General features: G+C 35.2%; 1 protein-coding gene across 9 annotated transcripts in view; it reads right to left on the bottom strand.

The window, feature by feature from the left end:
* STXBP5 (syntaxin binding protein 5) overlaps positions 1–25,109 on the bottom strand; it is a 109,193-nt gene that overhangs the window by 8,663 nt on the left and 75,421 nt on the right. For 2 of the 9 annotated variants that reach the window (XM_061991667.1, XM_061991665.1), the window contains 7 exons: positions 19,868–19,933; positions 15,121–15,180; positions 14,979–15,026; positions 8,414–8,464; positions 4,243–4,482; positions 2,659–3,028; positions 128–293 (listed from right to left, as the gene is read on the bottom strand). In XM_061991667.1, coding sequence (XP_061847651.1) covers positions 128–293; positions 2,659–3,028; positions 4,243–4,482; positions 8,414–8,464; positions 14,979–15,026; positions 15,121–15,180; positions 19,868–19,933 — 1,001 coding nt within the window. The remainder of the gene's footprint in view (positions 1–127; positions 294–2,658; positions 3,029–4,242; positions 4,483–8,413; positions 8,465–14,978; positions 15,027–15,120; positions 15,181–19,867; positions 19,934–25,109) is intronic. The other 7 variants (XM_061991668.1, XM_061991670.1, XM_061991669.1 and 4 more) reach the window with 7 other exon arrangements.

Here is a 25,109-nt window from a genome sequence, read left to right as displayed (position 1 = left end):
AGAAAAATTAAAGCATAAAAGCTGAAGCACTTGGCTTTATGACAAACTTAATTACTGTAAGCACTGTGAATCCATAACTAAGAACCCTCAGAATGTGAGAAAACAGTAATTATTTTTAACTGATTACCTGAAGATTTTCACATGTTTCTTGACTATATGTGAGCCTCTGTATTTCAGTTGGGGAGACAAGATAGAGTGCTTGTCCGTTATTGGTGAAGCAGAATGTCCTGGCTATCCGCATATTGGTGAGTGGCAGGTAATATACATCCAACAATGGCCTTAGACTTGGCAAACTTAAGAAAAAGAATTTAGAAACCATTAAATATGTCAGGATTATCTATTACGGATCAAATAGCTCATTTACGAACTTTAATACATTATTTTTTCTTCACGGTCAACAAAAGTTCCGCATAAACAGGGTACCATCTAAAGTCTCAAAACAAAGATAAGATTTTTTTCAAGGCAGCATCTGAAAAGTGAGATTTCAACATCTGCATCACAGATGCATTTTAAAACATATCCTCTGAGCATATAAACCACAGTTTCACTTAAAGCATTATTCAGTAATTACAAATGAAGTATTTTTATAACTATCTACCAAAGAGTTACAACTGCCTTCCAAAGTTAAACAGAATCCAGTAGCCTCAAAAAAATCTTCTGAATTATGTCCACCTTGTTGTCTAATTGCCTATTTTAAGTTAAAGTCCTCTCAGAGTAGTTTTCTTACCTTGTGTTTTCTCATTTTGAACCTTTAACTGCAGTACTTGCTGCACCAAGCTACTAAAGAACAGATGCAGCACATTCAGGCTGTAACAGTGCTCTTGTTACTAAGCATTCCTCTCCCTCAAAGTAATAACAAATGCAAGTAAGAAATGACTGAGCACTTGATGTGTTCATAAACAGAATCCCAAACAAACCACTGTCTCAAAAACATCTCCAGTTAAATTTTTGTGAGAGACATTATTTATACAGGACGTGAGCTGTAAATGTACCAACAATACATTAGACAGCTTCTGCTGCAGATAACCTCCGTATAATCATCTTATTTTTAAAAACTAAAAGAAGCAGTTAAAGGGCAAAGTGAAGTCAAAAGCACTGAAAGAGAAAGATGTAGTGACCGCAACAGGAAGCATTAGGGTTTTTCCTGTATGATACTGAGATTTCTAAATGTAAACTTGCATTTTACACATTGTGGACTGTCTCTTAGCAAGACACTTCACCTATGACAAACAAAATAAAGAACTGGTGACATGACTTTGCAGTCAAGTTCCACAGTTATGAAGTAAAAATTAGTATTCTCTTGTAAGCCTACCCCCCAGAAATGACATGTTTTGCAGTGCACGTTATCTAAGAGTGAGTTCACATCCTTATAGCTTCAAGACAAAACACAGAAATATTAGATCAGATAGGACAAGCATGACACCCATGATAGCATCTTCATTGTATCAAACAAATCTGTAACACAATCTTAAGCCCTATCTAAATTTACATCAGTAAGTATTTGAGTATAATACAGTGCTCCAACTTTACACAAACAGAACATTAAGTTCACTTCCCAGCAGCAAGTCATGCTTATGAGAGAGTTATCCTTGAGAGGATCAACAGCCCTACACAATGTAACAATTCAATATTTATAATTTAATACCTGTCTCTATGCAAAGTTCATTAGAAAACAAAATAAATCCTCAGGAAAACAGGATTTGTTTCAATGTATGATACCTGAACATTATTAAGTTCAGTTTTAATTATGGAAAAAAACAGTGCATGTCCTCCAAGGTGAGCAGAATTTTAGTGATGTTTAGCATATACCTTGGGATATACATAAATTGGAGTTAGATTTAATCAAAACTTAGTGGGGGTTTTTTTGTTTGTTTGTGTGAGTTTTTGTTTGTTTGGTTTTTAGATATTTGTAGCATGCATCAAGATTTAGCTTTATTCTGAACAACTTTACAAAGTAGTATCTTTTTCAGTAATTTCCTAGTGCTTGTTTTTGCTGGCACAATTTTATACTACCATGTTCTGCACTGATCTTAGCATTAGTCAGGACTAAAATGTAGTTGCAGGGGCACAGCTATACACACACTGCTGTTCAGAATAAAAAAGCATTTGAAAATATTAAATAAAAAGGATGTTAGTTATATAGGTGGCATGTAAGTACATTCAAACCTTACTTCTACACGTTTAAACTCATAAAACTCCTTACTTTAGATGTATTCCTATACCACAACTGCCAGCAATCATTTTGCCTTTATATCCTGAGTTTAAGGCCTCTAAGACTTAAGGAAGCTACACAACAAAACAGTAAGCTTGAGGCACAAGTGTGACAGAAACAGCTGCACAAAAATATGCTTGGTCAGGTACCAGCTGTATGCCTGAAACCAGGCAGTTTTCTCCATCAGGGAATAAATTCACCTTTAAGAAAAATAACTCATAGACGTATATCACATGTTTAAAATGATTTTGTTAAATCGGAGTAGCTTGAGCTACACTGGTAAACTTTTTCATGTGTTAAATCAAGATAATCTAGGCCCAAGTGTTAGAGGTTCATCAACACTGAGTGAATGTAGACTTCAAAATTCCTTTTCTTAAGGAAACTTTCTATCTAACAGAATAGTGTTTTTTCTTTTTATATTGAAGTCAACATCAAGTAGATCTTACCTAAAGGTCATGATATGTCCATTGGCACAGAAACATGCAAGGCAGATACTGTTACTTAACGACACTATGTCTCCACGAAGAACAAAAGAAGTCTCTGTTATGTTTTGCTTATAAATACAGTTCTGGGATGGCAGTGAGATAACTTTTGCTTGCTTTTCTGAACATATCACTGCATATTGGTTTTCACTGATTTCCTGAGAGGAAGAGGGGGACACTGAGACAGGTCGCCGCTTCTTTGATTTATCTTTTTCATCTTTATCTTCAGGAACATTGTGTTCTCTCCAAGGTTCATGTGCTGGTGGGACCAAAGATCCTGTGGTATCCAGAAAAGCCATCCTCAAAATTGCCCCCTTCAGCCTCAGGATAGTTCCTAGGGAAAAAAAAAGTTGACTGCATTTCTAAAAGAGTTCTTAATCGTCTTTCAAGCTACAAAATATTCCTACAAGAAGCTAGCACAAGAAAAGGAAACAAGAACTTAGGCTTGCTTCTGTAGCAAAACAGACGTAGCAAAAGTTTTGCACATTTATCTAAAAACCCAAGACAATGTTAAACAAGTTTTCCAGAAGTATATGCATACTCTTCCCCTACCTTCAACAGAAATGTACACACTTAGGAGCGTAAAGTTAGAATGCACATTTGTATTCAAGTTCAGTGTCACAAATGCAATTAATTTCACTCTCTCCTAAGGAGTATAGTGTGTTTAATATCAACAAAAAATAAGTCAAAACTGAGCACCTCTTTTTTTTTTTTTGTTTCAGTAGAGACAGGTTTAGAAACAAGCAATAAGAGAAACTGGGCATTTTAAATACCAATCTCTTCTACTATCTTTATTAAATAATTGCCAGGTACTACTATAAGGTTAGCAAATATGCTTTTCTCAGCAAGTATTCATTATAGTTGTATTTTTATATTATATGAGATTATATTTTAACTTTGTAACCTTAAAACTCTGGTAATGAAGTATCCCATCTACATTGTTAACCTTAGTAACTAGATCAACAGAATATATATTAATTTTTAATTAATCCATAATTGTTAAAAATCATTTATTTTAAGAATATGGAGAACAAGACCAATTACTTTAACCAATCACACTTCAAGACATGTTTAATTTTCCTGTTTTGGTTGGAAAAAACCTTTATGATCACTAAATCCCACTGTTCTGAAAGAAACGGGTACAAGTGTCCTTACTCAAATAAACATATCTTTTAAAACCAAGCTTCTTCCTTTTTAATAGTTTTTTTCTTGTTGCACTTCATTGTCCTTCAAGATTCAGCCATTTAAAACATTACTGACACATGCACTGATCCAACTGTGGGAGAGTTCTCTGGAAATCTGAAAGTTTATTACTAATTTTTGTTTACATAACACTGTAGACAGAGGTGCATGATTTTTTTTTTTATACTTATCAAATGAGAATCTCTAAACCTGCAGAAAATTGTTACTTTTTCTTAAATCACCTAGCCACACATTTCCAGTGCTGAACAAAGCTGGAAAAACATAGGACATATCTAGTAAGTACTGTCATAAAACGGTTACAATACTTAATCAGAGTATATTTTACCCCATCTGCTTTGTACGTACCACTAGGAGAAACAATTACTGGCTGAAGAAGTCTTTGCTCTCCTCCTGGGGGTAAGTTCAGTACAATGACAAGCACTGTACCCAGCGTGGTCCCAACCCACAGGCATGGGGAAGGTGATGTATCAGCCTTTCTTGTGAAAGTCTCACAAAAATGAAGAGCTGAAATTGCCTCACGTGACTCTTTATCAATGCTAGTTACACTAGAACTCCGGGATCGACTGAAAGAGTTGTCTTTGACATCTGAAAATAAACCAGTATTAATTAAAAAGAATGGCAAAATGGAGTGATTAAGAGAAATCAGATTGCTATTTAGCATATAGTATATACTAACTACAATTCTATTGATTACTACTGCCATATTCTTCCTTAGTCATATTTCCTTTTGGCACAGTTTTCAATACCATATCCTAAACAAAGCAATCTTTTTTTTTTTTGCAGAGGTTGATATTATATAATTGTTACACATTCTTGGGACAAAATATAAGAGTCAAACAGGACACCTTTCAAAAAAAACTCACCAAAACTTCTCTACCAATTAGTTCATTCATGAGATTATTAAACTATGTCCCATGAAAGGAAATTTTTAGATCTCATGAAGAGGCAATTATTTTACTATACATGCAGACAGCATGATCACATGTAACCTGTAATGACTCAGGATAATACTGTCCCATTTTAGGAAACTGTGTGAAGAAGGTCTAACGGGCTACTCACATACAAACTTCTAGTAAGAGAAACATCAAATGCTACCAAATGTAATCTGGCACTGTTATGCATATCTGAAACTCTATAGTTAGTGCCAGAAATGGCATTAAAACTTCCCAGGACATTTTTCTCACTGCTTGGGAAATACAGTTCTTGGAAAAGAAAATGAGTTTTAGTATTAACAAAAGCTAAAACCAATAAACATGCTACACTTCTCTAGCTGTGTTTTTTGTGTGTGGTGATACTTGATACAACATCATGTCTGAACTTCTCTACATGTTCACAAATAAATGCGTTAAATCATGATTTCAAAAATTTTAAAATTACTTTAAAAAAAAGTTATTATTTTGGATCTTTAGGGTATAGATGCAATTGGCATCATGCTTTAAAGCAGGATTAAGAGCTAAGGAGCAACTCTTAACCACATACAAATACAAAGTATCAGTATGCTAATTTCATGAAGTTATTGCAAAACTTGAAAAAAAAAAGATAACGTGTATTTGAAAATACAAACTAGATTTCAACTGACTAAATACTGACATTTACCCAACACAAACAGTGAATCTTCTCGGGAGATACTCATTTAATTACAATCAGGATAGAAAAATTGTTGTTCTGCCAAATTTTAGGCAAGTCAAATGAAAAACATAGATTATAGAAAGAAACTATGTCAGCTACTGAGATGTTGGCATCACAAGATTCAACACTGAAAAAAATATCCCAAGTAAAACAATGAAAACATTAATTTGTTTTCACAGTTCTTCTAATGACCACAACCTCTCCAGATGCTTGTTTCTGTAGGCTTAAATATTTACTAACTTTATGCTTTTTCGACTCTGACATGAATTAATCAGTCTCAATATAATCATACGTCAACTGCAATACACAAAATTAAACATGCGTTTGTTGAGCTGCAGCTGGTTGAATATTTGAAGAGCATAAGTACAATTTCCAGAAGTAATGGAATAGACAGGAAAAATCCCATAAAAATTACCTTGTCAGACAATACAAGCATTATGGAGAGTGGACAGCTTGTTAAGAAAAGAGAACTGAAGGTAAAGAGTTTAACTGCTTTAGCGCATATTATTTATCAAGGGAGACTATCTTTTGTTAAACGAATTATTTTCAGATGAAGAGGAAGAAACAACAGTATGAAGACGTACTACACACCAATTCATCAGAAGGATGGAAAGATGAAGTTCTCTTGATCTACTAAACCAAAGAAGAGGACCTAGGGGCAATGGTACCTTAATAATCTGGATTACAATTTGAAAAGCAATGGTGTAAGGCAGACTAGAGTATATTTAAGATAACTTCTGTTTCAGGATGTGGAGGTTAAACACAAATGCACATGCTTTAGACTTTGGTTTAGCTATTTAGGGATGAAAAGAGGGTTTTAAAGGCCTAAAATAATTTGTAAGAATACAATCTTGGAAGAGTAGGTTTCAAGAAGCCATGGAAAGAGAGGAGGGAAATTTGTAAGGATATTGAACTTGAAAGAAAGGCATTTCATCTGTTTCCTAGAGCCAGCAAATATGGCCACAAAAGTTGCAAAACAACCAAGGAAGGTAACAATCTTTGAAAAACACTATGCAAAAGCCATTCATCTAAAAGAAAAGATAAAATAAAATTATAAAAAAAGATTACAATTGCCTACAGAAGTTATTTACAGACCTGAAAACCTGTAAGAGTTTTACACAGAGTAAAATGAGGTAAGTGTAGATATTCACATGTGTGCAAAGTCAAGTAAAACTAATCAAAGCTATTACAGTTCTGAAGGTACAAACTATTTTGAGTTTACCAGAAGAGAGATGAGAAAAAATAATAAAAAAAAAAATACAAAAATTCACTATTTCAGCAGAAAGAGTAACAAATACTACATCATGTAAAAAGTGCTGCAACTCCTTCAGGACTGGAAAATGCTGAAAGAATTTCAGCATTCTCTTTTCTCCTGTCTCTATTTAACAAAAATCCAAACCACACTTCTAAGTCCTTACTGTTATTAAAGAAGTGAGAATAAAACAATAACAGAATTAGAATGAATTGGTTAATATTTAAGTATAGATGTGTTCCAGTTTGCAAAGTATGATAAAATTCACTTTAAACTGAGATAAACCCTAAATCATTAGTAAATACAGTAAGGAAGAACTGAAACATTGAAAGAAAAAAGTGTCTTTTGCTGTTTCACGACAAGGTCACTGCTAAATCCTTCTACTTTCAGGCACAGAGTTTTAGAAAGTTGAGGAAAAAGTTATTAGAGGTATGGTGACAGCTTTCAACAGCATAAAAGATGGCTAGCAATAAGATAGAGGGCACTCCTTATCCCTGATTATTGCGGAGAAGACAAGAAAAAGCTTCTATGGAAGCAAAGACAGTTGATCAACAGGAAATTTGTCTGACTAGAAACCACTGAAACTTTCTGTCTGGGATTTTTCTAATAACTTATTGGAGGCTCATGAATAGATGATACAGACATCTGGATCATTGCCATAGCAATGGATTAAAAGATCTTGGAGAGTTCCTTCCAGCTTCACATTTCTCTGAGCGGAGCAAGCTGTACTTGTAAATCAGGGTGGTCCAGCTCAGTTTCAGGATATCCCAGTGCCACAGACCTTTTCCTTGCTGATGGCAGCAGTTACCAGACACACGGTTCTGCAGTTGCCAGTCTGATCCTGTCATCTGCTGGGGTTGTGGGAGCGATGCTGGTGCGGGAGGGTGAGCAAGCTGTCGCAGGCGGAAGGCAGCTTTCACATTCAGGCTGCATCTACTGCTGTAGGTCTACAGCTGTCCCTCACCATCTTTAGAGAACAAGGCAGGGTCTGATCTACAAGCTGGCAGTCAACGTACCAAATAACATATATACTCATTTGCACGCCATTTTAGTCATACAATATAATGACCTTTAGTACTACCAGCTTCACAACTGAACTGCTTCTTATATAAAAAAGTTACTGTGATTTTTCCAGAAAAATGAAATTCTCAGACTGTTTGTCCATCTAAACAGCTGCATATTATTTTAATTTAATGAGTGGTCACAAGACAACTTTTGTAAAACTACAACTCTGTGTTGAGTACACTTCAACATATGCTCTTTCTCTTAAGGTATTTCATTTTTCAATTTAAAATGTGTTAGATGGTTCTAAACAGCAAGTTGTTTCCCCTTACATCACCCCCTTAGTCACACGTTTGCTTTCACAGCACTACTGATAAAGTAAGTGATGGATGTCTAAAAATTACGATGAAAGTGTGATAAGCCATGTACAAGATTTGCAGGCTTACCTTCTGATGATAGCAATGACATTTTGTGTCAGAGAGCCCCCTCAAAAGATTGCAATTAACATTTTAGTTCTACACTTCAGATAAATGCAACAAATCCATGATAGTTTACATAACTTAAAACTCTTAATATGTGCTCACATTCTGTAAAACAGATTTAGTAAAAATAAAATCAACTATGCAAACTTACCTAAATCAGGCTTTAACTCAGTTGGCAAACTTAGCTTCCTGGACATCTTTGCTGAAAAGTGAAGTATATCTTTCTTTTAAAAAGAATAAACATGATTCTGCTGGCCTTTATTTGCTTCTTTCCCCATATTTAATGCATCATTGTTTATTACATTAATTACAGTACTTAACAGGACTTCTACAAAGCAGAGCCTAACTTCCACAGTGGAGGGGTGCAAAGTAAAACATGGAAGATACCAAAATCCCCAAATACTGCATTTTATGACTTTTGCCAAGTTTTATTTCTCCCTCAGGCTTCAGGCAGAACTTGAAGGATTGGATGAATTTTGCTTTGGATCAACATTAGGATTTATCTCCTCATATGAGGGGGTAGAATAGACTCTTGGCTCTAGAAAGAACATGTACTGATGCAAAGTTAACATCTCATCCTCTCTTCTGCCCTACTTCCTCATCAAACCTAAGATACTTAAAATAGAGAAAAAATGAGCTTTTAATTACATTGAAATATTAATGCACATTAGTGATCTCCACAACCTTAGAAGAATGAAGAGTTACAGAGAATAATTACGAAATCAGCAGCATATAAGCACTCACAACATTGTCAAACATACGAGATAATATTTATAATATTGCTGAAGGGGAAAATAGTATTTGAACTCATTCCTGTCTTGGAAAATTCTCTTTATAGGAATGGAAATCTTGTGGTCCATTTAAAATGAAGTATACTACTGATAAATGCCACAATTATAAAAGTCACTGGAACACCAGCACACTAGCAGTCATACATCCTCCTTCCATCTTTCTTTCAACAATTAAAGGAGAAGGAATAATTTTAATGTAGTTGAACTACTAGACCAGAGCTAGACTTGGAATTTATTACCCAGCCACATGCTTGAATTTTGATATATCACGTAATTCTTCAGTATTTTGTAAGGGTAATATGTCTCTACCTAAATCAGATGTTGAGATTAGTCTCATAATTCTAGGAGTACCTTCTAATGGGTATAAGTCATAAAGCAGCCTGAATAGTGTTGCTTCTCTCAGCTAAAAATGGAGTTAACTCATTCTAATTATCATTTCAACAGAAATAACTCATTTTTCTACACATTCTAAAGAACAGTGTGTGATTTAAAGTTAATTTCACTGCTTCAAAAAGTAAAATACTTCACTGTATCATCAGTTACGCTCATCAATATTGCAAATACTAGTTATCTGAATAGTTGAACAGTTTTATTCCTGTCATACATTATAAAATTTTGAGAATAAGACTCCAGAAATAATCTTCTAATTTCCTTTCTATGTCAATGTTACAAAGTACGTCCTATTCAAATTAAATTGAAATTACTCTGACTGAAATGCTAGTCACTAACTTATTATAGTGCAGGCTGAAACTGAGAAAGGCACATTGTCTACTTTCATCCTTGCATTGGCACTGGTATCCACCTAGCTTAATGGCAAGGCCAAAGTTGACCTAAAAGAACATTGTGCAAAGAGGTTTTTTCCCCCAACAAGATCAACTGCTATTTCAGATCAGAGCTCAACTCTACAAATAGAAAACCACGGCACAAAACAGCCCTAGTGACCAGGAATGCATCTTTTTGCTGTCAGCTTGAACTTAACATGACTTTGAAAAGAGATGATGAAACCACATCTGGAATTGTGATGTTTGTCATAGTAAGACTTTTTTTTTGTGTTAGACATGTAAATCATAAAAACTGAGATATCAAACAGAAGTATGCACACAGAAAATAACTGGAGTTATTGTTGGCTTTTCACTATTTTTATCAAGTGTAAATACCAGCAAGGATTAAATAACTTAGTCAATTTGAAAAGCCAAAAGTGATCACACTGGTCTTCAAAAAGAAATATTTTAAATGATTTTAAGAACATGGAGAAAAATTAGATCTTTTCCCCCCTCACTTTTTCTTTTTCTTTTTTTAAAAAAGGGAAGATATTAGGTAACAGCATGTAATTGCAAGTATATGTGTGTTGCATGAGTAAATTCACAAGACTAAATTGCAAGAGTAAATTCACAATTTCAGCTTTTGGTCCTTACTCAAAGGACAGCTGTGCAAAACAGGTTGATAAATTTGTTAGACTTTACAAACACTGAACTATGTCTCATTAATAAGACAAGAGAGATACACAAATTGTTAAAATGTATGCCACTGCAAGAAATCATGAATTAAAGTGCTATATAAAAGCAATACATTTCAAAACACACATTAATGTGTCAAGAACCTCAATAATTCAAAAGTAAATAGGAAACAAGAACCTATTTAAATAGCAGTAGTGCCATCTGGTGTTTAAAGAAAAAAAGTGCCTAAAGACACAGTAAGAAAACAGGAATACTTCACCAGCCAAGCTGTTTTTACCAACATTACTCAGTATTGAAAAAAATTGCCTGTGTTCGTATCTGGCTTATGTTTATGGTATCTCTTGAAAATTCAGTTTTTCTGTGCCTTAAATGAAAAACAGAAACATGCTAGACATCAAAAGGTATAACATAAGAAATAAAAATCAGAGAAATGAAAAAGATAGGATGGAGATGCACAGAGAGCACTCAACATTTGACTTTACTCCACTTGTACAACAAGACAAAGATGATGGTGACTGCTCCTGCCAGGTGTTGCTGATCTCAAGTAGTGGCTGTCACACTGAAGTTGACTACCTCTCTCGTTGGTGGCAGTGACTGTGACAGCATTTACAGCCAATACTACCCCTTCTGCAGCTGGCATAAAGCAAGGGGACAGACCAAGGAGCTATTTTTTGTCAATTTCTCATCCATTCCTTATTTAAGGAGGCAGTCTAAATGCTTCAAAACTCTAAAGATAATAAAAAAGACTAGTATCTTGGTGCTTTGGCAGACAAGAGAACAGTTTACATAAAGCCTAGCTCTTTCCACACTTCATGAGAAAAATAAGCAGCTTATAATGTTATATGTACTATAGTATCTGAATTATTCTGCATCTCACAGCTACACAGAAGTGAAAGATTTACATGAACAATTTCAAGATGCTTTAAGAATTGAATATTGTAATAGAGACAGTACAACACAGATAGATTATCAATGCTGACATATCAAAATTTGATATAAGCATAATAAAACCATTTTACAAGAGCACATAAGAAAAGATTTACTTGATATATCCAAAGTTAAAAACACATTGGAAGAAACAGTCTTAACTCTGTCATCAGGGTAAATGAGAACTCATGAGCATCTTAAGATTTGATTCCTTGAAAACAGCATTAACAGTCAATGCCTTCTGCACTGCTTGAAAAATTTAGGCGTGTGTTTAGAATGAAATAAATGCGAGAAACTTTATGTCAGTAGTAACAGCAGGGATAATAGAAGTTAAAAATCAAAGCTACTCTGCTTAGACCTGCCAATTAATATTGTTTGCAACTGTTTTCAAATTTATAAGCTTCTTCCAGAAATACACATTACAATACCTCTTAACTTCTGACCTGACTCATAGCTGTGTATTTAATTGCAAGTATCTCTTTACATCAAATAATCAACTGACCAAAGTATGAGTAAAAACAGCTTAAGATTTTGCTTCCAGTGAAGCTGAGTCACCACGTCTTTCTATAAAGGTGACATGGTCTTTGCAACTAAGTACACCCTATCAATTCTTCCTGTAAGTTCACTTAGATTTGATACACTTCTCTACTGTTTCACAGCACATTTTCTATGCTTTCAAATATTTGCTGTTCCTAAGAGAAATGTCTGCTTTCAGTCACGGTCATAGTATGTTCTATAACTTCTAGAAATAGTTAAACCAAGTATCTCCATACATCCAAGGTATTTGTAACTTCTGCAAAGTTCACCTCTGATGCAAATCAAAGGGAAATGTAATCCAAAAGCAACATATTCACAGTAGGAGTTGATTCCTTAGCATGGAACATTCACAACTAAGTACTCAGAAAAAAAAGAAGAAATAAGACAACAACTGATCTATAACAGTACATATGGCAAAGTCGAAGTGTTGGGACATGAAGCACTTATGTTTTATTTATTCTATTGTTGCAGTCTTAGATTTTTTTGATCCTTTAATGAAAAAAGAATCTTTGATACTGTCACAGATAGAAATCTGTAGAAATGAATATGTGTCTACATATGTTTCAACGAAGTGCTTAAATTGACAATGGCTTCATACTTCTAAATGCATTTATTACACGTTACCACCTTATAGCTCCATCACCAAAATGAAATTACTTCATGTTTTACAAGCAGTATTCCCTTACTCACTGTTCCCATGTGACAAAACTCACTAGAATGATACTAACAGGAACTGAAGTGATCAACTTAATTTTTGTTCTGTTTCACAATCCATTTGACAGGTCATATTTCACACATTGACAAAGAAGGGGAAGAATTTTAACTGATTGTACTATATGCCAGTGCAAAGAGCTACAACCATGCTACATACATCAAATGCACCCATGTGAACACAGTTGATGGTAAAAGTATCTGTTTCATACAACATGAAGTTAATGACAGTAAGTAAACATTCAATATTTTACAAACTTAATGTCCATTAACATTTGGTTGATGATTCAGTTTAAAACAATGAAATACAAAACCATGCAATTACTAACCCCAAAGAGGAGATGTTTCACTTGTGTGGAAGAGTTTAGAACGTAAGTTCAGAAAGAGCCATGCACATAAAACATGCCACATAAGGTACAGAACAGATGGCAGTGAAAAAAACAAAAGTAAAACCAAAAACCCAAGAAAACCAGTGCAGAGCATCAAACACTCAAAAATAGCAGTGCAGAAGAAATAATTAAGTTTCTTTAAACTTCCAATGAACTGTGTGAGTTGCACAAATCACAGTATAGGTGGACCAGCAGACACTATGTTGAATAGACTGTTGTCTCAACTCCACAACTTAAACCATGAAGAATGCATTACTTGTAAATAAATGTTTTGCCTTTTCAGCCATGTAAAACTCTCACAATGTTTCCAGTTGAAAGGCTTCAAGCTGAAACAGGTGTCAAGAGTTTTACAGAACTGTCATTAGCATGTTTTATAAATACTTTAACATTACTCTGAAAAAGGTGAAAAAACAATCAAGTCACACTCAAACATACTATGTTTTCCTGCATAAGATAAGCTTAAGTTCAGAAGAGACTGCTTCGGGACAAAATGGAAACACTACCTCATCAATAGGCACTGATACAACATGCACAAGTGCTGGTTTTGTCATTAGAAGAACTGAGTGTAAGTTTCTAGTTAGCCTGAATTACCTCTATGAGAACATATTAATCAATACTTATGTAAACACTATTCTCTTTTTATATTGCAGATAAATTGACATAATACAGACATTTACTGCCTTACATTTTATTCAGACTTTCACTGTCTCAGAATGCATCTTCCCTAATGTTTATTACAAACGCAAGGAGATCTCTGCATTGTACTGAGCGAAGGGCACTTTTTTTTTCCTCTTTCTCATTCTGTACCTCAGATTCCAAAGATTACTTTATCATACTCATATTCCTCTCATTGAATTTGGAATTGTTGTTCTTAATGAATGAATTACAATGCAAGGGATTAAAGGTTAGAGATAAAAGTTACAATGCCAAAAAGCAAATCAATGGGAGACTACAGGAAAAGAAATCTCTTCCTCCTTAGTCTTAACCTATGCTTCCATACAACCTATGAAATAGTAGCTTAGCAAACAGTGTTACTATATTAAAGTAGTTTTGACCTTTTGATGTGAGCAAAAAACAGAGAAAATGAAATCCTCTCAGAATGATATACTAACATACTGAAGGCAAAAGCACCCCAAACCGTGAACACAGTGATGCTGAAATCAAAACGACTACATCCCAGTTAAGGAAGAAGAGTCCCTCTCCCAAAATTAAATCATACAGCCTCCCACCATCATTTATTTGAAGACCTAGTTGTCAGAAGCAGTTAATTTTCATTGCAATAATAAAAGGGTTCAATCTACCTGTATACAACATATTCCAAGGCAATTTTGTTGACAAATTGTTAAGACACAAGTCTGGAGCTGGTAGGGTACTATGTTGCTGACGGATGCAGAAAAGTAAATACAGTTTGAGAACAGTAATGGGATGTACTTATATATATGACCAAGTCCTCTTCCAGATGATTAAATGAAAACACAATACTACCTCTATCTTGACCATAGACATGTGGAAATTTGACCATGTGGCTATGAATGCAACACAAAAAGAAACTAAATCATCCACATGTTCTCAAAGAGAGTGTATTTTTGCTAAAATAGTGGAATAATGTTGTGATTTGCATAGACTGAACTCTTAGTATGGATTAGAATTTCACCCATCCAGAAAACAGAGAAGTGCAATTGTAAAATCAGAGAATTTCAACCACCAATATCCTTGATTTTTTAAAAAAATTGTGCCCAGTTTATTTAGTACAGAAGCAGCCCACAGAATTACCAATTAGCATAAAGAATGAAAAATTAATAATGCATTGAAATTTTTGGGTTTCTTTTTTTTTTGCTGCTGGGTTAGTGTTGCATAGAGTAAGGCACTAGATTGGAACAGAGCAAAATTTTTCTGTTTCCTACCTATGTCATTGGTTACCATCTTGGAAAATTTTCTGCTTTTGGTCTTCACTGTAAATAATATTTTAATAAAGAAGATCAATCTAAGTGTGTCAAAGATGAGCCGAAGAAAAAAATAAGATTATAGAAAAGAAAAATACTGTACCCTTTTCTATAAAATTATTCATTTTTTGATCATCATCAGAATTGTTTGGTGAACCCGAACCTATGAGTGAAGACAGAATGAAATGGATATACGAACATATCTTTGACATAAAACCAAAGTATTAATACAAGCTTTAATTTTAAGAAAGTTCCAAAGAAGTATTAAAACATCAAATACTGATAACAGTATCATCTGTATTTGTTCTGGATACTACAAAGCATAACTCATGATGTTATGTTGGGAATTCTGTCATACTGAGATTAATCACAAATTATACCACAAATTATTGCACGGTACAATGTTGCACTGTGGAGCAAGTTTCCTTCACTGAAAAAGATTTACATTGCAAAACTAGATTGTTGTCTTAATCATGGTTCCAGACACAAAGATTAACCTAAATAATGATTCACAGAACACTGCTGCAAGAAAAAACAATCAAGATTTTGGATATATTTTTTTTTTCTCCATTGCAGTAAGTCACTGTTGGGCCAACAGTTCTTCAACTATTCTACAGACAACTCAGAGCCAGTGCTGACACTTGAGATTAGTTATACTGTGGAAATGTAAAATAAAAATGTTTTATGGTTAACAAATGCCCCCAGAACCTAAGCTTGTTACCACTTCATTTCTGTAGAAAAGGCAGGAGATTGTTACTATGCCTTTTCACAATAGTTCTCTTGTCCCATGCTACTAAAACTGTAGGATACTTTCTTAATTTGCATAGGCAGCTAGTCCCTTTCAACTGTATAATCACCTACTGGAATAAGTTTAATGGAAGTTTGCTTCCACTTCTCTTCATCTGGGCACAGAAAAAGGGAAGATGTAGATTTATTTCAAAAAGGGTGAGAAGGATGACCCAGGAAACTACAGGCTGGTCAGCCTCACCTCCATCCCTGGAAAGGTGATGTAACACCTTTCATGCTCATCCTGAATGTTGTTACTAAACTTATGAAGGAAAAAAATGGTTATCAGGGGGAGTCAACATGGATTCACCAAGGGGAAATCCTGTCTGACTACCTTGATAGCTTTCTATGAGGGTACAACTGGCTGGCTAGATGAGGGGAGAGCAGTGGATGGCATCTACCTTAACTTCAGCAAGGCTTTTGACACTGCCTTCCATAACATCCTCATCAGAAAGCTCAGGCATTGCGGCTTGGTTGAGTGGACAGTGAGGTGGATCAAGAACTGGCTGAATGACAGAACCCAGAGGGTGGTGATGAATGGCATGGAATTGAGTTGGAGGCCTGTGGCCAGTGGAGTTCCACAGGGATCAGTTCTGGGGCCAGCCTTCTTTGACATCATTATTGATGACCTGGATGAGGGGACAGAGTGTTCCCTCAGCAAGGTCACTGATGACATCAAACTGGGAGGCCTGGCTGCCTTTCAGCAGGATCTTGACCAGCACCTGTGAAGGAACAACTCCATACACCAGTACAGACTGGGGATTGACCTCCTGGAGAGCAGCTCTGTAGACAGAGACCTAGGAGTGCTGGTTGATAATAAACTAGATATGAGCCAGCAATGTGCCCTCATGGCCAAGAAGGCCAACGGCATCCTGGGATGCATCAAGAAGAGTGTGGCCAGCAGGCCAAGGGAGGTTCTGCTTCCCCTCTTCTCTGCCCTGGTGAGGCCTCATCAGGAGTCCTGTGTCCAACTCTGGGCTCCTCAGCTCAAGAGGGATAGAGAAGTGCTGGACAGAGTCCAGTGCAGGGCCACCAAGATGATCAGGGGACTGGAGCAACTTCCTTATGAGGAAAGGCTGCAGGAGCTGGGACTGTTTAGTCTGGAGAAGAAGAGATTTGAGAGGGGATCTTATTAACATTTACGAATATCTAAATGGTGGATGTCAGGAGGTTGGGGTATCACTTTTTTCCTGTTGTATCTGGTGACAGGACAAGGGGTAATGGAAAGAAGCTGGAATGCAAAAAGTTCCATTTAAATATAAGAAAAAACCTATTTTTTCTGTGAGGGTGAGGGAGCCCTGGCACAGGCTGCCCAGAGGGGTTGTGGAGTCTACTTCTTCAGAGGTTTTCAAGACCCGCCTTGACGTGTTCCTATGTGACCTGATCTAGTTGGACATGCTTCAGCAGAGGGTTGGACTAGAAGATCTTTAAAGGTCTCTTCCAACCCCTATCATTCTATGATTTTATGATTTAGAACATTCAAGCAAATGCAGACTTCAGCCAGAACAGTGGCTTCTGTTTTACAGATCATAATGTGACAGTCAATGCCAATGATACACTCAATCCAAAGATCCCATCCTCCAATCTTTAAGGAAAGAAAACTTTTAGTGTTAGTGTATTTTCCTTCTAAATAGAGAGACTCTACACTGGAAAAAGTTCATTTAAATCCAGTCTCTGTCCTGCATCCCAAGCTCACTGATATTGTACAGCTGATTTCTCCAAAATGTCCTCTATTTGAACTCTAAAAACTGAAGGTCATTTTCAAGCTTCTTTCCAGATATAAAACCTAAAGGAAACAAAGAACTGCAGCTCTCTTCATAAATATCACCAAACTGTTTCTCTATCAGGAAGGTGCCTTTTAGTATCTTTCTCAAAAACAAAAATGAAGATGCCTGGCATGAACCTTCTCTCTCATCCACCGAGAGCTGGAAGGAGAGGACAGAACTGAGGGAAGGAAGGCATGGCAAGCCTCACTACTTGAACATTCTGTTTTACAAGGAATGCAACACTGGCTTTCCCCCTCAATCTTTTGTCCATTCACTATTTTGATACTTTAGACTTCTTTCTCTTTTAGCATTGGGTGTGTATATATTGTGCATATTCTCATATGCAGTATGACTACTGCATACTCTTTTCGCAGAATACTCTGTTCTCCAAACTTCTAGATTTTATTTTAATATGAACTAACTTCAAAATAATCTCCTTGATCAACTCAAACTAGAGATTTTTTTCTACTTCTGTAGGATTAGGAATTTACCATTAATTCTGTTTCCTTTCAGGAAATTTGATTCCATCTATTCTAAATTGCCACATTTTTTGATCTCCTTAAAGAAATATCCAAATTGCATTAATTGCTAACCTACTTCAGCTAACACAACCAAGAGAAGAGGGAGAGAGGGAAGTAATCAGACAGAGGAGAGGCAAACTTAAATTCAGAATTTTTCCATATAAACCTTGATTTTCATCTTCCAGCTTGCTTTCATTGCACTGCTGGTGTAAACAGTAAATTGAGTTTTACTCTCAAGTACTAATCGTGAGATAAACCCTTCAATTCAGATGAAATAGCATTTTAAGCTTTAGAAATATCAATTGGAAGTCATTTGGGCTAATATTTGAGTGATGCTGGAGCAACAGGGGAATAAAAATAAGATATGGATTAAGACTTACAACTCATGAGCTTTTCTTGTATACGTTTTATAGCAGTCTATCAGAAGCTAGACTTATCCAGGACTTTAAGTGGGACAAATTCAAATACCTTAGTAAGAATGATAGTTCTCCTCATTCTTGAAAGAGAGAGTGATTTATTGCAACTGCAGCACTGTATGGCAAGTTGTTTACAGACATTGGTCCTGATGTTTAAAAATGAAATTGGAAAGATGTACTTTATTCTAAAGACATTAAAAATGGCAGTAAAAATGATGCTGAAATTGACAGCTTTGGCATGCCAATATTTAGCCTTATGTAAGCTTGCCATGAAACCATATCCTCAGTTAAGGCCTAAATTAAACTTTCCAGCAAAATTTTGCCTGAAAAAAGGGTTAGCAAAAAAGAAAATTACATTGGACTGATCTAGATGAGAGTTGTGCACAATTGAAGATAAATATCAATAAACAACAGTTGTCAAATCAGAAACAAAACTTTATGTTAAAGTTTATACTAGAGTTACACACAGGATATTTTGTCTTGTCTTATTTTCAACTGGCTTTGAAATGTACAGGCTCCAATAAGAAAGGAATCTATCTTTAAATTCTTACATCAATTGAACATTTTGCTCTACACATTGCAAGAGTACACGTACTACTTTAGGTACACTTGAGTAAACCTGAAATTCTGTCCTTTACTCTGAGTACAGCTTTGAATGAAAGAAAGTGACGTACTACTTTCTAAGTTCTCAGAGTAATAAGGAAGCTAAGCAACAAATTTTTATCTACTACATGAAATATTTCTCTTGAATACTATCTATTGTTGCGCAGTAATACATATTTACATGGCTGTATTCTCACCTATTCAATATTAAATGAAATACTAAATAGCATTACATATTACTGAAGCTTTCATTTGAAATATTCATGCACAGTAGTGGCAACTAAAAGAAAAAAAGAAGAGGAAGTGTTAAGTAAGGAACTCTTACTTTGTAAGGATGCCATTTTCTGAAGACCTCTGATTCCAAAGAAAAATGGTGATTTAGCACTTATGTGGAAGTAAAAGTAAACTAGCTCTTTCTACAGAAATAATTTCCACCACTTTTGATGACTGAAACAGTCACATGGAGTATTACAGGAATTTGTGCATCTCTTACCCATGTTTCAAAATTCCACTGTGCAGTACGTTCCCTGAAGCAGAAATATTTCAGATATCTCTCTTCTCTCATCTTTATGACATATTCCTATTGCATCTCTTAAATCAGCTTTGTTTTAAAAATGCAGCTGTGCAACACAGCAAATATTATAATAGCTCAAACAGTTTGTGAAGACACCAGGTTTTACATAATTACTTAACTAGTAACCATTGACCTAAAGCATGCCAACTTCCAGGCAAATAAGATCAGAGAAAGTTGTGATTACCTGAAGTGGGCGATTTGCAGCGGTCTTCTGGCACCACTGTACCTTCATTAATATCACAAAGACCTGCTGGGACACAATAAACAAAACAATAATAAATACAGCTGCTATTTTATTAATTTCTTGCACTGCAGTTAGGAACTTAGTTTCTTAACTAAAAAACAGATAGTTGAGAGAACGTTATTGACTACTTTTTAATTTGGACAATACCCACAGTGACTGACGAATCACTTTTTCCTACTGAAGTTTTCTCTACAAAATACACTTCCTTATTAACTTTCAGTGAAAACCACCATATTTTCAGCAAGACAGACTTATCAGATCAATTAATTATCTACATGCTGTATATATTGATTCTGTCTTAAAAAAATTCTAGAGCTGTATTAAAAACGTAATTGCAGAAGAAAGTGAGATGAAAGAGAATCTTGAAGAGTACCATTACATGTGCCATATGATATGGGAAACTACAGAACCCTTTCACAAGTTATTTTCCCACTGTTATAGTGATGTGCTTCGTAGTTAGTGTTGCATTGGCAAGTACACTTTCCACCAAAACTTTTTACTGATGTCACCTACAGAATTTAGGTTCTAGGATGCTTACAAAAAGAGTTCTTCCTTGTATAGAAGAATTCCACTAAATTCTTATATTGTCAAATCTCAAATCCTTCCATTCCAGTGAAGGAAATAGAGGAGTCCACAATCAGATGCTAAAGATTGAAACTGCCTCACAAAGGTCTTAAATAGTATTCCATACCTTCAACTAGAAGTATACGAGGAATTCTTATCTTTTCCTTTTTGATAAGAAATTGCTGTCAAGATTGTCCATGATTAAGAAAAGCAAAATGTATCCATATTTTAAGGCTAATAAAGCAGGCTTAAGTTTATTACATAAAGTTTTCCCTCAGGAGTTCCATGATATGATACTAACAAACTGAACAGTAATTTTTGCATGCATGCAAATAGTTAAAATAGTGTAATGGATAAAGCAACGAGGGCTTGTACATGCAAAGCCTGTTTATACAGTTGTATACTACACATTCATTAGCGCATCTGTACAAATTTGTGAACAGATAAAAAAAGAACCTATAGGAACAGCACTAATCTTCTCTCAAAGCTTTACAAATTCCAAATACTAAACCAGAAGTTAATGATTCAAAGAAAAAAGGGTTCTCCTGAAATACTGTATCATTGTAGAAGACATTAAAACTATGTTGCATTCAGACACAGCTTCATTTATGCAAATACTCTTTATTATTACGATCATGTACAGCTTGAACCTCAAAACTCAATGACTAGGATTGATGTGAAATTGTTGAATGACCTTAAAGGCTTGGTCATTTAACCAACCTAACTCATTTTACTTCTAAAGTGTATAGTGAAATCCCAGGTGGAAGCTATACCTTTCCATTACATAGGAGAAATAAAACCCTAGTTTATTTAGCTATCTGTATCTGCAAATTCAATGAGCACTGTGGGATAATTCTTTAACAAAGCATAGGAAGAGTTTAACTTCTCACACTAATTTTCATATGAAAATTCCTGCATTAACAGGAATAGTCTTCAGCTAAGAATGAAATCACACACCTGTATGCTTGATTTCTAAGAAGACTTGAGGCTATGATTTAATAGACATCTTAATGAATAACTGATAAAATGATCCAACAGAAAGCCCCCAAAATGTTCTCTCATCCTAAGACCATGCACTAATTTTATGCATTAGGTAAGACTAATCTCACTAAAGACTGAGTGTCCATTTCAACAATCCTTATGGCACATAAACCTTGGAAATCTAAGTATAGCCATCCCTGCTGCTATTTAAGACAGAAGAAAAGACAAGAATAGACAAAAAGTAATTTTAGCTATGACTGAATTATTGATTAAACTTACCAGAGAATAAAAAGAATGATCTGAATTAAGCCTCTGAACTAAGAAGTCTATGACATAAGAAACTGGTGTAAAAGTCCTTACTGCTGTTCATCTTAAAACCCTAACAGAAGCAGTATGTGCTCTGGCATTAGAACATCTCTCCTGCTACAGATTACAAAATCAAATTGATCAAAGAGTTTCCATTTCAGAACTGCAAAGCCTACATACAACCTGATTTCGTCTGGCTTAGCTGACATTTAAGAATTCAAATAGTTCACATCCAGATCCAATTCAAGGAGAAAGAGGATCAGGAAAACAACTAGAAGGGGTAACCCCTGAAGAGTTGTAGGCAGTATTTTCTTCAAGTTTGTGTCAATCTTGGGTCTGAATCACTTGTGGATTACATTCAAAAAAAGACTTTTTGATATATAATCAAAACAAACAAAAAAAGACACACAGATTGAAGAACTGATTCTGTTTTATCAGAAACCATAACTGCCCCTGGTAGAAGAAACACTAACTTATAAAAAGTTTTATTATGTTGTACTGGTTGAGAAGTTGCGTAAGCTCTTTTAACTCCCACCAATACCAAGTTGCAAAAGAGTTAAGATTGGTGTCCTGGGTAAACTTAATTATATGCTAAGGAAGGAAATCTAACAGCTATCCACAAGTTTTGGTCTTTAGTCATAGAATTACAGATTGTTTCATAATCTGGTACCTGTTTACTTTCTTAATGGCCTCTGTCATACTTACTAAACAGTATATGAAGCAAAGGTCTTTAAACGGCTTAAGACTCCACTGTCTATAGAGTTTTCTTCACACTATAAAATTTTCACTTATACATTTTGTATCTTCCACTACAATGCCAAAGCTGTTTTTTCTCCCCCATTATTATCATCTGAAGGTACGTATTTACCCTTGACAGGCACTTGATGACACTGCCTAGCAGGCCTTCACAAAACACATACTGCATGCTTCACAGACTATAAATTTCCACCCAAAACATGTGAGTAATATACCTGGTATGAATCACTGATAAATTCCAAAACACGATCCCAACTGGGAGCTTGTATCTGTTGAGCTAGCCTGAAATGACAGTTTACAGTCTAGCTAGTGTAGAGAGCCTTGTCTCTAAATAGATGCTGCTTTAAGACGGGAATCTGAATTTCTTTTTCTGAGTAGAAAAAATAAGATGACAGAAACACACATCATATTCTTGCAACACAAGTGAAGGGAAAAATCTCATGTTTCCATTCATATTTTAGAAGATATGTAATTCTATGGACTTTTTAAAACAGTCTTCTAGGTTTTTAATTGGTTGACTCAGGACATACCAGTTACTAGTTCATAAACATGTAAGCAGATACTGATGATCTATAAAATAGATGTTTTATGCTAGAACATACAAAATAGCAGGGTTCTTAATGAGGAAAGAATAATTGTTACTCCCTTTTTTGGGCAAAACTTATTGAAGTGATAATGTAGCAGATAACTGTGTTTTCGTACTTCCCTCTACACTGAAATAATTTGCAGTTATATCAGATTTGGGATATGATGTACAATAACAATACACTGCTATGTTGCATTCTGACCTTAATGTAATTAAAAATTTCTATTCATCCATGCATAGACTAGTATGGCTTCTTATAAATTACATTATGGTTGTCTCAAAGAAAATGCTTCTATACACTCAGTTTCTCTAAAACCACCACATTAAATACATAAGCACTTGGTCTAGGAAGATTTAGAAACTAAGTACTAAGACTTCCTGGAGGTTTAGAACTGTATAGTAGCTAATGTCATATTAATAGAAAAACACATTTAGATGTATTAAATGTTTTAAAGAACAGTTTTGTGTGAGTTCCTCTGGCAAATGTGGGTTGACCCAAACCACTTTATTGTCAATTTTAGATAGCCCAGGTGACTTCAGGGAGCACTCATGCAGTTCTTTCTGTGGGTGCAGAAGGTCCTCACATTAATGCTGCAGGTAAGCTGCTTTAGCAAGGGGGAATTGGACTAGATGATCTTTTGAGGTCCCTTCCAACTCCTACCATTCTGTGATTCCATGTAAAGAATTCAATGAAGGTGTGTCTTTCAAAACAAAATCAAGGAAGCCCACGTTCCTTGCATTTCCTGAACATAGTAAAAGCAGGTATTAATGTTCAAGAAATCTCAAAGTGTTCAACTAACTTTTATAGTTCCATTCCTAGAAATATATCAAAGGATAATTCATTAGTGTAACAGATTTGTTTAAAATTACATGGTTATAATGCTTTATTATTTAAGCTACCGAAGGCTGGGCAGCACATACACTGAAACAACTACAAATAATGACAACTATTAAAAGATAACCCTACTGAAACTTTTTCCAATTATTTTAAAAAGACTGTAGCTCCAGATAACAAAGATATTGATGGAACGGGTGGAGGGAAAGAATTTGCTACATGGTAAAGAAATTAACTCTTCCATACAAAACTTGTTTTAACATTTTCCAGGTAAATTGTCCAGGTAAATTCAGCTTTACAACAGTTCGCTTCTGAGAAGTTTTGGACTTCTGCCCATCTTTTGATTCCCTTCACAATAATAAATCAGTGGCAGATCCTGGTTTTCAGTTCTGTATCTCTTAAGGTGAAAGCATTTCTTTAATGTCTAGCTCCCTTTCTCCCTTGGCAGCAGGGGATGGAAAACTATACAGAAAAATAGGGTAGGCTGTATTCTTTTTTCTTGTTGGGGGAAAAAAGAGAACAGAATTGGACTGCAATCTCAAGTTTGGTTTTTTTTGTGTTTTTTTTTTTTTTTCTTTAACTCCAGGTCATTCTTGCCTTAGTTTAGTTTTATTCTACTCTCCATTAAAAAAAATGGTGTGAGGTTACCTACCTCTGCCAAAGGCTGGAGAAAACTGGCATGCTGGGAAAAATATGCTTTTAAAAAAAAAAATCAGCTTTATGTCCTCCAAATTCTTAGTTGCTATGAATAATGGAAAGTCAGAGAAGCCCTCAAATCATAGTGCTGATGGTCAACCTCTCATCAGCACCTGAACTTCAGAACTGCTTGTGAACTCCACAGCTGCACAACACACAAACAATTCCACCCTTAAATGCCTATGAACAACATCTTTGTAGAAGTAAATTTTCACTTGTAACAGAGATGTTGTTTCTTTACAATGCCAAATATTATTATTAATAATAAAACAAATTGAGTTCTGAAGCTTCTTTGGTAAGAAAGGGGACAAAGCAAGGGAAGCTTCTAGCCTGAGATCTCAATAAAACAGTAAGCTTGGCAAGACCTCGGGTCTGTAGACACCAGTAACTTCTAAGACTCACTCTCTTTCTGATTTTGATATTTACTCCAATTCACAAAATACAGAGACTACTGCAGT

This window comes from Colius striatus, chromosome 2 (assembly GCF_028858725.1).
Source record: "Colius striatus isolate bColStr4 chromosome 2, bColStr4.1.hap1, whole genome shotgun sequence".
Lineage (NCBI taxonomy): Eukaryota > Metazoa > Chordata > Aves > Coliiformes > Coliidae > Colius > Colius striatus.
This window is presented reverse-complemented; position numbering and strand designations above follow the sequence as displayed.